Genomic DNA, 13,195 nt, shown 5'->3' on the forward strand with positions numbered 1-13,195 from the left:
ATGGACTGTAAGTGTCATTATAAATAAATAAATAAAAGTAGCTTAAATGCAATGAAATCTACGACATTTAGTTTTCAGTTTAAAAAATTGTTGCAAATATAACATGAATGCAATTCGTTATTGTTCAGTCTATGGCGTCGAGTCTGCTTGAAGGTCATCTTCCCATGCAATAAAAAAAAAACATTTCTTTAAGTCACAAACATTTATTATTCTTGTCATTACAACAAAAATGACCTATGAACATTTAGGTGTTTTTCTATTGGCAACACATGACATACTGTATGCTTCACAGATTAAATTGCGAATAGGTAGGAACGAACAATTAAAAGGTTGAGAGAGGTAATACGCTCTTTAATACCAAAAGTCACATAGCCTAAGGGTCCACTGACAACATGAAATGATATTGTCACAAATTTACCATGTAGAGAAGATTCAGGGGGAGTGATAGTGGAAAAATTGTAGTGTTATTTTTTTAAATTTCAGAAACACCCCTTTGTCTCCGTGTGCTTTCTAAGTAAAAACCTGAGTTTACAGTCTCTTGTCAGCATATCTCAACAACAGTGCCACTTTTTCTATAGACACAAAATAAAAAACAATATAAATCAGAATAAAATTCTCAATTGTATTTTGGAAAAAAAAATCAAAAATAATCCCCCGTAACCACTTAGGACAAATTTAACTTATGTTAAAATAACAGACTCCTTTTTTCCCCTCCACTGACAATTGAAGGCCACACGCCACACTGCAGGCCAGCATTATTTAAAAAGCTCCCTCTCCGAGTTTCTCTTGCTTTTGTCTCTCAATATTATACACATATTTACACCCTATAAATAAACCTGTCTCTCCTCGTACACTGTTAAGAAACTGGGAGAACAAGAAACATTCTTACTTCCCGAAGAATGTTTACCCTACCTTCACAGAGGACGACGCCACAATTGATTTTTTTTCATGAAAAATATTCAGAGGGCATTCTGGCAGTCTTTTCTTTTTCTCCTATTTCTTAAAAAGGGCAAGTGTTCATATTCGGTGTTTTACTGGAAAAAGTTTGACTCTGCGGCCCAGGTTGTAATATGCTCTCCTGTGCTAAGTTCAAATGACTTGAGGCAGAGGCCAGTGCTGGGGTCAGCATGGCCAGAATCTGAGCCTGGCTTCCCGGCTGTGCGCTGTAGGAAGAAGCGGTGGAGTTGGCTGCACCAATGATATTATCAATGGAGAACGAAGGTCGACTCGGGGCGCTGGAGTCCGTCTTGAGGGGTGGCAGAGAGGGGCTTAGCTGAGGATAAAAAGGCTTTCTTAAATCGGTCCCTAAAAGGGAGGGCAGATGATGCGGCGCGGGGAATATGGAGGCTGATGAGGGCAAGGTGCAGGGGGCGTTAGGGAACGGGAAGGAACCACCTGTGTGGTGTGGGTGGTAAGGGTTGTGGGCTGCGTGGAAGTTCTGCAGCTGAAGTCCATAGTTGTATCCATACGGCGCATATCCAAATCCTGGTAGAAAGCCACCGGAGTCCCTGAGGATATCATTATTTTGGTGCCTCTTGAAGCGCTTCCGCCTGCGCAAGAAGCTCCCGTTGTCGAACATGTCTGCGGAATCCGGGTCGAGAGTCCAGTAGTTGCCCTTCCCGGGGTTGCCGGGCTCCCGTGGGATTTTCACAAAGCAGTCGTTAAGGGAAAGGTTGTGACGAATGGAGTTTTGCCACGCAGGGAATTTTTCCCGGTAATAGGGAAATCTATTGCTAATAAACTCGCAGATCTCACTCAGAGTGAGACGTTTCTTGGGGCTCTGCAGGATGGCCATGGTGATCAGAGCGATGTAAGAGTACGGTGGTTTCACAAGTGCACTTTTTCTGGGTTTGTCCCCAATCGCAGTCCCGGTCTCTGCATTGGACCCGACCTGATCCGACGGGCAGTCAGAGCTGCTGAGCCCTGGAGAGGCAACCCTCTCGGCCGTGTTCTGGGAGTAATTATCGTCCGAGTCATTGTCGAAGTTGAAGTCATGGTGGATGTACTTTCCGTCTTTTCCAACCGATATGTCACCACCAACCACATCGATGTCCACATCCTCGGACAATGCAGAGCTGTCGGACATATCCGTCCCTAAAGTCATCCTTGGAGTTGCCGCTTGTCTTCCTCCTCTCTCCCAGATTTCCTCCTGCTCTCGTCCGGTGAGGCTACAGAGCGAGAGCGCGCACACACCCTTCCTCTCTGCCTTACAACCACACAAGGGTTTTTATTGCAGCTTTATCTCCAACTACCGAAATCACACATGGCTAAAATTGAAAAAGACAAATAACTCTTTGACCTGTGGATTTGGCGTGTCCTCGGAGTCCGAGTCTGGTCAAGCGGGGCCGTGCGACGCTCTCATCGAGAAAACTTCTGGGAGTCACGCGTAAAAAAAATAGAGTCAAAGATCAACGATCTTGCACCGATAAGAAGTCGTGTTTTCCTCAGACACGATGGTTTCCGTCTGTGATCACTTCAAGCTTATTCTTATTGTTCAAAAACCTACTTCGGGGCATCCAAATGTCTTTTCAAAAAAGCTTTTACGCACAAGATTGGGTAGGTATCCAGCCAGACTGTCACACTATCCTCCTTAGTGCTCAAAAGGTATTTATAGGGCCACGCTGATCACGTGGTCTTTGAGTCACTGTTACCAGGAACTGGACGAAATTATCCAGCAAAAAACAATATTTGCATTTGCTCTTGAATATTATATCATATGTTAAAATGTTATACTAATAACAGAAGCACTCAAGTCTACACAGGTTGAAACGACATCAGTTGTTCCCTTGTATATGTACATATTTTAAGACCTCCAAGTGCGAAGATCTCAAATATTCTGTGCATATTTTATGCTTTATCAGAGGGAAAAGAATATAAGAAATAGGTATGTGAATGTATGTGTTAAAAGTGAAAAACTGTCTTACTGGTAGCTTCTTATTCACTTTAAAAAAAGAAAGAAAAAAGTTTCATACCTGGACATGAAGTGTTTGATTCACTTAAAGAAGACACCGTGACTTCAGGGGAAGGTGCACCACTGATGGTGACTGATCAGAAAAAAGATTATAAAATTATTATTATCATTATTGATAATAATAATAAAAATAATAAAATGATAATAATAATAATAATAATAATAATAATAATAATAATAATAATAATAATAATAATAATAATAATAATGCACGCATATTGAGAGAAATCAAAATTTTGAATCTGTTCATAAAGTAAAAAAGATGGAAAAGAAAAGATAATAACAATCTGCAGCTCAAGTTATTATTATTACTAGTATTGTTATAAAGCTTTTTAATTGAGGTTAATTTATGAAGTAGAGTGCACAGCACTTTAAAATCCGAGTGTGAAATAGATTTTTTTTTAAATATACATATTTTACTAAAATAGTCCTCGACACGTTTTGGTTTTTTTTTTTTGTTCAGTATTTTACATTTTTCTTTCGATTTTATCTAATGTAACGTAACCTTAAATCCGTTTTGTTTATTCAAGTATCCAAAGTGCTGCATAAATAAGTTGTACAAGCGGAGCATGCACAACTGTCTGAAAGGTTTCAGACAGGCGCATAATTCCGTGATTCAAACGAAGAAAAAATTCTCACGGGTTTAGTGTTTTCCTCATCAACAATTCGCAGCATTATTCGTGGGCATTTTTTGCATATTTTACAGTGTTACACGGGGGTATAGTGTGCCGCAACCTGCTTCAATTCATCTTCGTGAAAGGCCAGGAGCAGATGACAAAGTGCAATGTGTGCGGGCTTATTTAAAGCAGGCGGGCATTCCAGTTCATTATGGGGCAGAAACATCGAATTACTGTAATGCGTTTACATCAGCACCCCATTAATCCTAGCTACAGGTCAAACAGCAAACAGATCAGATTCATATATGTCATATTTTTTGCTTTTAGGGTGGGTTTTTTGTTTGTTTGTTTTTGGGTTTGGGAAAGTCAAAGAACAAGACTTTCATGCGTTTTCGACGACACTTGTTTTCTTTATGTTGTTTGTTGCCTTTTCTTGAACAGTGTGTGTGTGTGTGTGTGTGTGTGTGTGTGTGTGTGTGTGTGTGTGTGTGTGTGTGTGTGTGTGTGTGTGTGTGTGTGTGTGTGTTGTTTTTACTGATAGAGCAAGTTCAAATCGAGCATGCGTAACCTTAAACATGGAAGCGCTTGCTGATCTATGTGTCCTGCTCTCTGACCTGCCTGTCACAAGTCTTTAAAAATCTGAAATAGACGCTCTGACACCTGCCTGACAGCTACCCAAGAGACATAACACATTAACTTATATTAGATCATTCTTATGGAACCCAAGGCCCAGCCTTAGTTTTATTCACAGATCAGCGAAAATATTGCTCTTATTTGTTTATTTATTCCCTCTATTATCTTTTAAAACACCGACCATATGTCACAATGACCTGCCTTACGAACAGAAGGGGTAGCAATTCGCATTGCCTTCATTTGATAACTAATGCTGGTTTTTTACTTACAGTATAACCAATGAATTAATTATATACATATTTACGTAAAAATATTGTCAGTCTACTTAATGCTACGTGTGTAATCACGTGGAAGTAAGAAGAGTAAGAGTTACCGGAGCTTTTGAGAAGTTATCATCTTTTAAAGCTTCAGTAGGCGTTAGTTCATATTCTCTGCGACTCTCAAAAAGAAGAGGCTTATTTCAGTTTATGGTGTTAAGGCGCCCTCTGCTGTTTGCAGAGCAGTGATGATTAAAGTCTTGCACTCGCAGGTGAGACTAGCTGTGACTCATTCAAGCAGCAAATCGGTAAAACTTGCACTGACTGGCAGAGGTTATTGAAACATTCTCACGTAATGAGGAAACCACTTTATACAATGCAAAAGCCTTTGTTAGAAAAATTAATATAGTTTTATTTTTTTTATAATGCCAGAGAAGTACATAACTTCTATATTAGGCTATAAAATATCAACTACTGTTGATGTGCAACACAACACTTCCTGAAATAAACTGTCTGGCTGAATAGACGGTTAGTGCTTGACTTGAGGTTAAGGGAGCAGATTGTACTGTGAGACTAACACCTGCTGAAAACTCATATGTAATGTAAATGAAGCCTGGTATAGCTACACATGAGCGCCTGCTGGATATTATTTTTAAATTGATGGCAAATAAAGAATAAAAATGTGATCATAATGACTGGATTGTGGCTTTCCTGGATGTCCTTTGGGATACTTAAAAAATAACATTTTGCTTAAACAGTCACATTGTGTGTCTCAAACCTTCAGTGCGTTTTGTTGACGTAAGCACTTTTCAGCACTTGAATATGAAAATTAGATTGAGATTGCATCTCAGTGATGAAACACGAACACCCAACAAGACTTACCAACAAAATAAAAATTTAAATAAGCTCATTTCAATAAATCAGAAAGTGTTTTCACTGGTGACTGCTCTTCAAAATATGTTCGGGTAAATCATAATTCAAAAAGTTAATGATTAAAAAACTTAATGGAGGGTGGAGAAAATTATACAAGCTGGACACGTCGTGCCTTTGCTTCCACCTAGTGGTGAGGCAGCTGTCCGAGTCCTTCGGCGACTTCAGCGCTTCAGAGTTATCTAATAAAAGTTTTGGGGCGTTTTTGCTGAATACACGGTTGTTGTGATTGGTTGGCGTGAGGTTTGGGCGGTGATGAGCAGACCTGGACTTTGAATTTGACTTTTCTGTTAGAATTGTTAGAAATTGTTGGGTTTTATCCTTCAAACGGAACAACCATTACAGTTTATACTTGCAAGTAAGTGCTTTACTCATGGGTATGTTTGCGTTTCCACAAATTTGTCCCAGGTGCCTAAAACGGAATGTTTTTCTTACACCTTTCTTCAATCTGTATTATAAGTCAAATATAAGTCATATAACTGTTTACACGATAATTTATCCCAACTATATACCTCAGAGATAAAAAAAAAAAAATTGTCCCAGCTGTTGTCTGAAACATATTTTGTCTCCAGCAATAACTGCTATGCACACTTTCTTTATGTCCTTATTTCATTAGATTACCAGGAAATTAATTTCCACAAAATACGGCTCATATGTGGCTCTTTTTTTGTTGTTTTCTTTTCTTGTGTTGTATTGCTGTTGTTACAATTCACAAGTCTAGAAAATTACATGTAAAAATCCATAAAGAGGAAAAGCCTACAAGATATTAAAGATTATTATAGCAGGGATGCTTAACATAGCATAATAGTAATTAATAATTAATTAACAAATTTTAAAAAAGGCTTAATGCAGGTTTTGGGGCATTTATTTATTTATTTTTACAGTTTGAGTATCTTTGTTAAATCGCCATGCATCTTTGCTAACCTGAATTCCATGTGATTGGTATCAAATTCAAGAATGATGGTAAAGATGATTTTATTTTTAGTTTTGAGCCTAGTTTTTTAATTGAACACTTCTCAATAAAAACTCTATTTGTTTTATGTCATTTATTATTGATTATGTCAGTGAAATACATTTAAAATATAATTATTCATTCGTGCATTTGAACACAGAAAGTTCGAGTCTACCTGTACCCAACTCAAGACGTCATTTTAAAAGTGTGGATTTTGAATGGTTCATTGGTGATTCGTGGTGATGCAATGATTCATTCCAAAGAACTGACTAAAGTGGTTTATTTGTGAACTGGTTTAATATTTTCTCACACCAATTTAGGTTAAATCAATGTAAGAAAACTGTGTTCATAGATTTTAGCTTGTATTGACATGGAATCTTTTAAAAATAAATATTACCCATTTTCATAGTTTTAAAGTTTTAAATGGTCAAGGAAAAAGGCTACATTTACTTTACTGTAAAAATCCTTTTTATTTCCTTTTTATATCCTTTGTCGCGTGTAATGCTAACACCCTTCCTTTAATAAAGTCTTTACATCAGCACAATATTTACATAAAAAAACAGCAGACGTGAAACAGCAGACGTGAACAGTCTATAAGTCTATAAGAAACATGTAAACTTAAAAACAAACGGCAAAATACAGGAAATACGAAAGCAGTGTTTCACAGATTAGTACATATTGAGATACACTCATGGAATGTGTCAAACTAAATGGCTTTACACCTTTTCAAATAGGAATGTTTCATAGTGAGGCTCGGTCTTATTGTGTCATGTCCTTTTGAGCTTGGCAAAAATTAAATTCCGAAATTCCAGCGTGAACTAAATCTATTATTTATTGTTATGCTGACTGAATAATATGGACCTTTTATTTTTAAGCTGTTCTTCTGATTAATTTGGGGCTTTTTCCTTTAATGGGCAATTTAGGTCTAGAATCCTTCCTGTCTGCACTCAATTAAGTTTTTAGTTTTCATCTTACATATACCGCTCTAATCCTGACGCAAAGTTGGCTTGTCTCATGTAAGTGTTGTTGTAGTTCATGGGGCTGGAGAGGCCCAGTAGCTGCTCCGAGTGCTCGGCGCAGGAGCTCGGGCGCAATGCCGGTAGGGAGAGCCGGTTGCTCGTACAGTACACTTGGGAGCTGCCCGGGGAGAATCCGGACTGGGTCATGGTGGGTAGATTTGGAGGAGAAGCCGGAGAGGAATATGGGTACCCGGTGGTCAGGTTGGATGAAAGGTTCCCGCTGTTTCTGCTCAGCATGTTCGCTGACGGGTTGACAGTCTGAGTCTGGAAGCAAGCAGACGGGTCGGCGCCGGTTACCGAGCAGCTGGAGGTCATAGTGCTCAGATCGCCTCCACCCAGTCCCAGCGCTTGGGAGTTGAGGTCCCCAACTGGGCCGCTCTGCACAACCGTCTGCTGACTGATGATGTTGTCGATGCTGAACATGCGCGGCTGTCCTTGGCTGACTCCAGCAGAGGTCTGGTAATGATGCAGCATGGCTGGGTGTGGGGATGTGGCCGTCAGCTGAGAGCCGTAACCTGACCCTATGCCGGCATACAGGGCGTTTGGATACGAAGGCCTTCCCATTGGCGTTGGCGTAAAAGCGCTGGAGCTCTGCATGTAACCGGGGTATGTGCTAACGTCTGTGCGCTTGAATCTTTTCCTTCTCCTCAAAAAACTTCCGTTGTCAAACATGTCCTCAGCTGCGGGGTCTAACGTCCAGTAATTGCCTTTACCTGGTCTGCCGGGCTCCCGGGGGATCTTCACAAAGCAGTCATTGAGCGTGAGGTTGTGGCGGATTGAGTTCTGCCACTTCTTCGAGTTCTCCCTGTAGAAAGGAAAGCGCTCCATTATGAACTTATAAATGCCCCCTAAGGTGAGTTTCCTCTCCGGGGAGTTGGCAATGGCCATTGCGATGAGAGCGATGTAGCTGTAGGGAGGCTTCCCCCTCTGGACGGGCCTCTTCCTCCTGCGGCTCCCCGAGGGCAGGTGCTCTTCAGTCTGACCCAGAGCGCCTCCGTCCTCCGTGTTGGGACTGTTTCCTCGGGGCTCGGACTTGATCAAAATGCTTTCCTTTGACCGGGCCTGCAGCATCAAAGGCGGCGGAGGCAGTGGCGAGTCCAGGCTCACATTTGGAGACATGACAACAGGACTTGCCTCGGCAGGTGATTGCTCTGCGGTCATGTTGCACATGCCAGAGAAGTAGGAATAATTTGCTAGATTCATAAAAGAACCAATGCAACGATCGCCTTTTTGTCGAAATGATCAGCAGGGGAAAGAATCAACCAGGTGCATGTACAGCCCCTTGCTCTGGCCCCTATCCTGCCCTGGTGTTTGGGGTAGTGTGTGTGTCAGTTCAGGTGAGAGAAAGGCGTTGACAGTTTTATATGACAGGGCAGGAATGACGCCACTGAGTAGCCAGTGACGACTGAGGCAGGAGGACCCACCGAGTACTCACCCAGAAATTGACAATTTTCTAACAGACTGCTGTTTATATAATACAAAGACTTGCATGTAATGCTAAATTTTTAGATTGTAAAAAGTGTTGTATTTTTACATTGTAGGATTTAACATCTTTAATCAGAAGAGGCCCGTATATGGCAGAACCAAACAATAATATTGCATTTATTTGTCATTCTCACATGGATGTAATGTTTGAGCCACTAACAAAAATTTTAGTGGCGATGCATTCTCTGTCTCTCTCTCTCTCTTTCTCCTTGTGTGTCTTTATCTCAGCTGCTCTCTCTGTGCTTTCACTAATGCCTGTGTGTATATCCAGGGCAGAAACAACACTCGGAGAGCTGCTCCATGCTACTCCAAACCCAACAGCCAATCCACCAATTGAAAAATAATAACAAGCCACTGAAAACAAGCAATTGAGCTATCAAAGCTTTTGGGCAAGAAAAGTAAATATCCCTTCATTTCATTTTCATTTTTGGAGAGTGATAATCAAACACTCCCCGTGGTGTAGAGGAGAGGTGTTATCTTATGGATTTTGAAGTAAAAACAGGGTTGTGCACACAGTTGGTATGCAGACAACACTCTTTGAAGACCAGAACTTGAAAGTGCTTTTAATTGATCATTCAGGCAAAAAAGAAGGCTGAAGTTAATTGCACAGGTAAAACGCACAGAGATGAACTACCAGTGTTTAAAATGTGGGTTAAGGTGTTGAAGCGAGCTGAAGGGAAGCTTAATAATGTCAATGACATCCAAGCAACAAATTAAAGGAAAACCCAGGATAGAAGTGGTGGAATCCCTGGAAGAGTTCATAAGTAAATATTACGTGAGCAGTGTTATAAGTCACGCAATCACCAAAAATCGAATTCAACAACAACACATCACACAAGGTTACATTTTTTGGTAGAAGGGTCAACTCTATGACAAACTAAACTGGGAGCATGCATTTGCCAGACACCATATTGGAATATTTTTTGTTGTTTTTCCTTTTAGTTGATCTCCCAAATATTACTGTACAAATATGTGGTAAATCATTGACAACTAGGTAGAACAGATCCATGGAGACAGAGCGATGATGTTCAAAAGAAGAAAGACGAAATGGCTCGTTTTCCTTCCAACATGAGTAACACAAATAAAAAAGTTTTGACAACAGCCAGACCAAAGCTATTAATCATCGCTGCCCACTCTTCTCCCAGATGCCTTTTCCCCCCGATCACCCTCTCTCTGCCAGCACACAGGAGCTGCCACCTCTTCCCACAGATGACTGGACCCCTCCCCACCCAGCCACAGCTCAGACAACACTAAGCCCAGCTAGCTACTCACAGCCAGTGGCTAACAGCTTCAGACAGGCGTGGGAGCGGGGATGTATCCAAGCAGGATCTGCCCCCAGAGCTGTCAGGTCAGGCAGGACAAACAGGGGCTCAGGCCAGGAAACGAGGCCTTCTGCCTCGGGGCCTGCGGCCTCTTGCTAATCCCCACCCTGACCACCTCATTACCCTGTCAGAGCCTTCACACCTCTCTGTACCTCAACACTATCAGTACATTAGTCATGTTGTACGGCCAGTCTGCATGCTTGTTTCTCTGTCACACCGTACTTTTACTTACTTTATTATGTTGTGGCTAGTCAAGAAAAAGCCCGCTACAGTAAAACATTTTAAATTAAGTCTATGGATGTGGGAGAATTAATCTAAAATGTAGAACAAGAGACGTTACCAGCACCCAAAAAGTGGAAGTTTCATCTTAGAGTACAAAAACCCTGCTTAATTCTTAATAACTGCAAGAATAGTGACTAAAACTAACTCCAACTCTTAGCTGCAATCCAGTTGTTTAATATGTTTAATAGCTCCATTAGAACATTTTTCATCAAATTAAACTTTCATACATTTGCTATTTTTTATATTTAACTGTATATTAGACTGTAGTCAGTCAGTTGGAGTAACTTCACTGGTGGGAAATATTTGTTTGTTTTTTCGTTAGAAAAAACCCGACTTCCTTAAACCCCTCTGAACCTATGCTGTATTCTAAAGCGAGATGAATCATGTATCATATCGACAGGATTTTAACTGGAAACTACTTGGTAAGTGACAAATTATTTTAACGTAGAATCCCCCAAATTCACTAGTAAACAGAAGTCACAGACTTTCTCTAACATACAGAGCAGAGCATATATTTATAAGAGCATGAAGACAAAATATGAACAGGTAACTTTTTTACCAACATCAGACACAGTTAAACGTCGCAGCCACTGTGCTTTAAAGGGTAAACATGAACTAATTAGACCGCCATTCACTGGACACTTTTTTAGTTCCACCCGTTTCACTGCGCATTAACCTAAATATATAATCAGCCACTCACATCACAACATAATGCATTTAGACATGGTCAAGTCAACATGCTGAAGTTCAAACTGAGCATCAGAATAGAGAAGAAAGTTGATTTAAGTGACTTTGAATGTGATATGGTTATTAGTACCACATGTACTGGTCAGAATATTTCAAACTGCTAGTCTGCTGGGATTTTCCCACAAAATCATATTTAGGGGTTACAGAGAATGGTCTGAAAAGGAGAAAAATATCAACTCAGAGCTGATAGGAAAGCAACAGTAACTCAACTAACCACTTGTTACAACCAAGGTGTGCAGAATAGCATCTCTGATACAGTCCTCACAGATTCGCCAGAATTGGACAATAGAAGATTGAAAAGCATTGTCTTGTCTGACGAGTCATGATTTCTTCTGCCACATTCAAATGGTACAGTCAGAATTTGGTATAAACAACATGAAAACGTGGATCCTTCCTGCCTTTAATTAACAGCTCAGGCTTCTGCTGGTGGTGTAATCATGTGGGGGAGATTTTTTCATACACTTCGGGTTGCTTAGTACTGACTGAGCATCATTTAAACACCACAGACTGCTTAAATATGCTTGATGGACATGTCCGCCCTTTTATGACCACAGTGTACCCTGCTTCTGAAGTCTCCTTGCAAGAGGATGACACACTACCACAAAGCTCAAATCACCTCAAACTGGTTTCTTGAAGATGACAATGACTTCACTGTGTAGTCATCTACAGTCACCAGATTTCGGTCAAATAGACTTTTGGGATGTGGTGGGATGGATGTGCAGCTCACAAATCTGCATCAGTGGGATGATGCTATCATGTCAATACTGAATGTTTCCAGCACCTTGTTCAATCTATGCTGCAAATAATGAAGACGCTTATGAAAGCAAAAAGCAGTCCAACAATACTAGCAATGTGCATCTAACAAAGTGTCCTGTGAGTGTAAACTGGATGCTTATTTAAGGGTAATCGAATGAAGGAAAGATGGCTACTTCATCTCAGACAGACAATTTCACATGTCCAGTTTTATTTTGTTCTAAATGTTGATTCCACATTGTGCCGCCACACTGGATATTACATCCATCCTGAACCACTTCAGCCAGAGTTTGACATTGGGGGAATTTTCTCTCAGGAACTGATCATAAGTTTGCAAGATTTTCTGAACCACTTATGCCACTGGTAGGAAATCATGTAGCACGACTCCTACAGCATGTACTTTTCCAGTTTTGTTTTAATGTTCTTCACAAGTTTTAGCAAATCTCAGTTACATTTCCAGTCATATTTCCCAGTTTGCTAAGAGATTCACTGATGGTAGCAAGTTCACAGGTTCTCTTTTCCTTTTCCATGAAATCCTGAGAAGTACTGAGGGTGAGATGGATGGACAAAGTTGCTGAGTAAACACTTGGAATCTATTCATTCGCACAGTGGCTCCAGGGGATGGGGAGGAGGGGTTCATGAGAAAAAGTGGGGGAATGAATGAGCGAGGGACAGAGGGAAAGAGAGGGAGACACAGAGAGAGAAACACACGGGAGAGCGCAACCTTTTTCTTGCTCAAGCTCATCAAGTACGGGCCAGGGCTCCTGAAAACGCAGGGATTACCAGGGAACAGGGGCTGTACTGGCCAGGGCCGCCTCTGCTCACTCCTGCACTGCACGCTACACTGCCCCGCTAAAGCACAGCGCATGGTTCTCACACACACACACACACACACACACACACACACACACACACACACACACACACACACACACACACACACAAATCAGTCATGCTTGATGCTTACATATAAGGTAATCAGAATCAGAATCAGAATCAGAAACTTTATTGTCATTGTCATGAGAACAACGAAATTAAGAATGGTCCCCGATCATTGCATCATCCCTAGCAATATCAAAATATAATATAATCATATCTCATTTTCAAAATTTCACATGAACACACACAGATAAAAAAAAAGAGTGAATATATGCATCATAAATAGCTTTATAATTACTTCACAAGTAGTAATTTAAAAGTAATCATCTCTAATTATTATTATTATAA

The 13,195-nt window shown here is 40.6% G+C and overlaps 2 protein-coding genes across 2 annotated transcripts; both read right to left on the reverse strand.

The window, feature by feature from the left end:
• Window positions 1-223: 223 nt before the first annotated feature.
• On the reverse strand, window positions 224-2,566 carry foxd2 (forkhead box D2). Its single transcript, XM_086282530.1, has 2 exons — window positions 2,300-2,566; window positions 224-2,202 (listed from the first exon to the last, which is right to left on the reverse strand). The coding sequence occupies exon 2, from the start codon at window positions 2,102-2,104 to the stop codon at window positions 1,001-1,003; it is 1,104 nt and encodes a 367-aa protein (XP_086138656.1). The 5' UTR covers window positions 2,105-2,202; window positions 2,300-2,566; the 3' UTR covers window positions 224-1,000.
• Window positions 2,567-7,331: 4,765 nt separating this feature from the next.
• On the reverse strand, window positions 7,332-8,582 carry foxe3 (forkhead box E3). The gene has a single exon (XM_086283316.1). The coding sequence runs from the start codon at window positions 8,580-8,582 to the stop codon at window positions 7,332-7,334; it is 1,251 nt and encodes a 416-aa protein (XP_086139442.1).
• Window positions 8,583-13,195: the final 4,613 nt, after the last annotated feature.

Source organism: Aulonocara sp. 'chitande type north' Nkhata Bay, linkage group LG23 (assembly GCF_057382095.1).
Source record: "Aulonocara sp. 'chitande type north' Nkhata Bay isolate Kocher_YH1m ecotype deep benthic linkage group LG23, A_spYH_male_GT1.1, whole genome shotgun sequence".
In the NCBI taxonomy this organism is placed as follows: domain Eukaryota; kingdom Metazoa; phylum Chordata; class Actinopteri; order Cichliformes; family Cichlidae; genus Aulonocara; species Aulonocara sp. 'chitande type north' Nkhata Bay.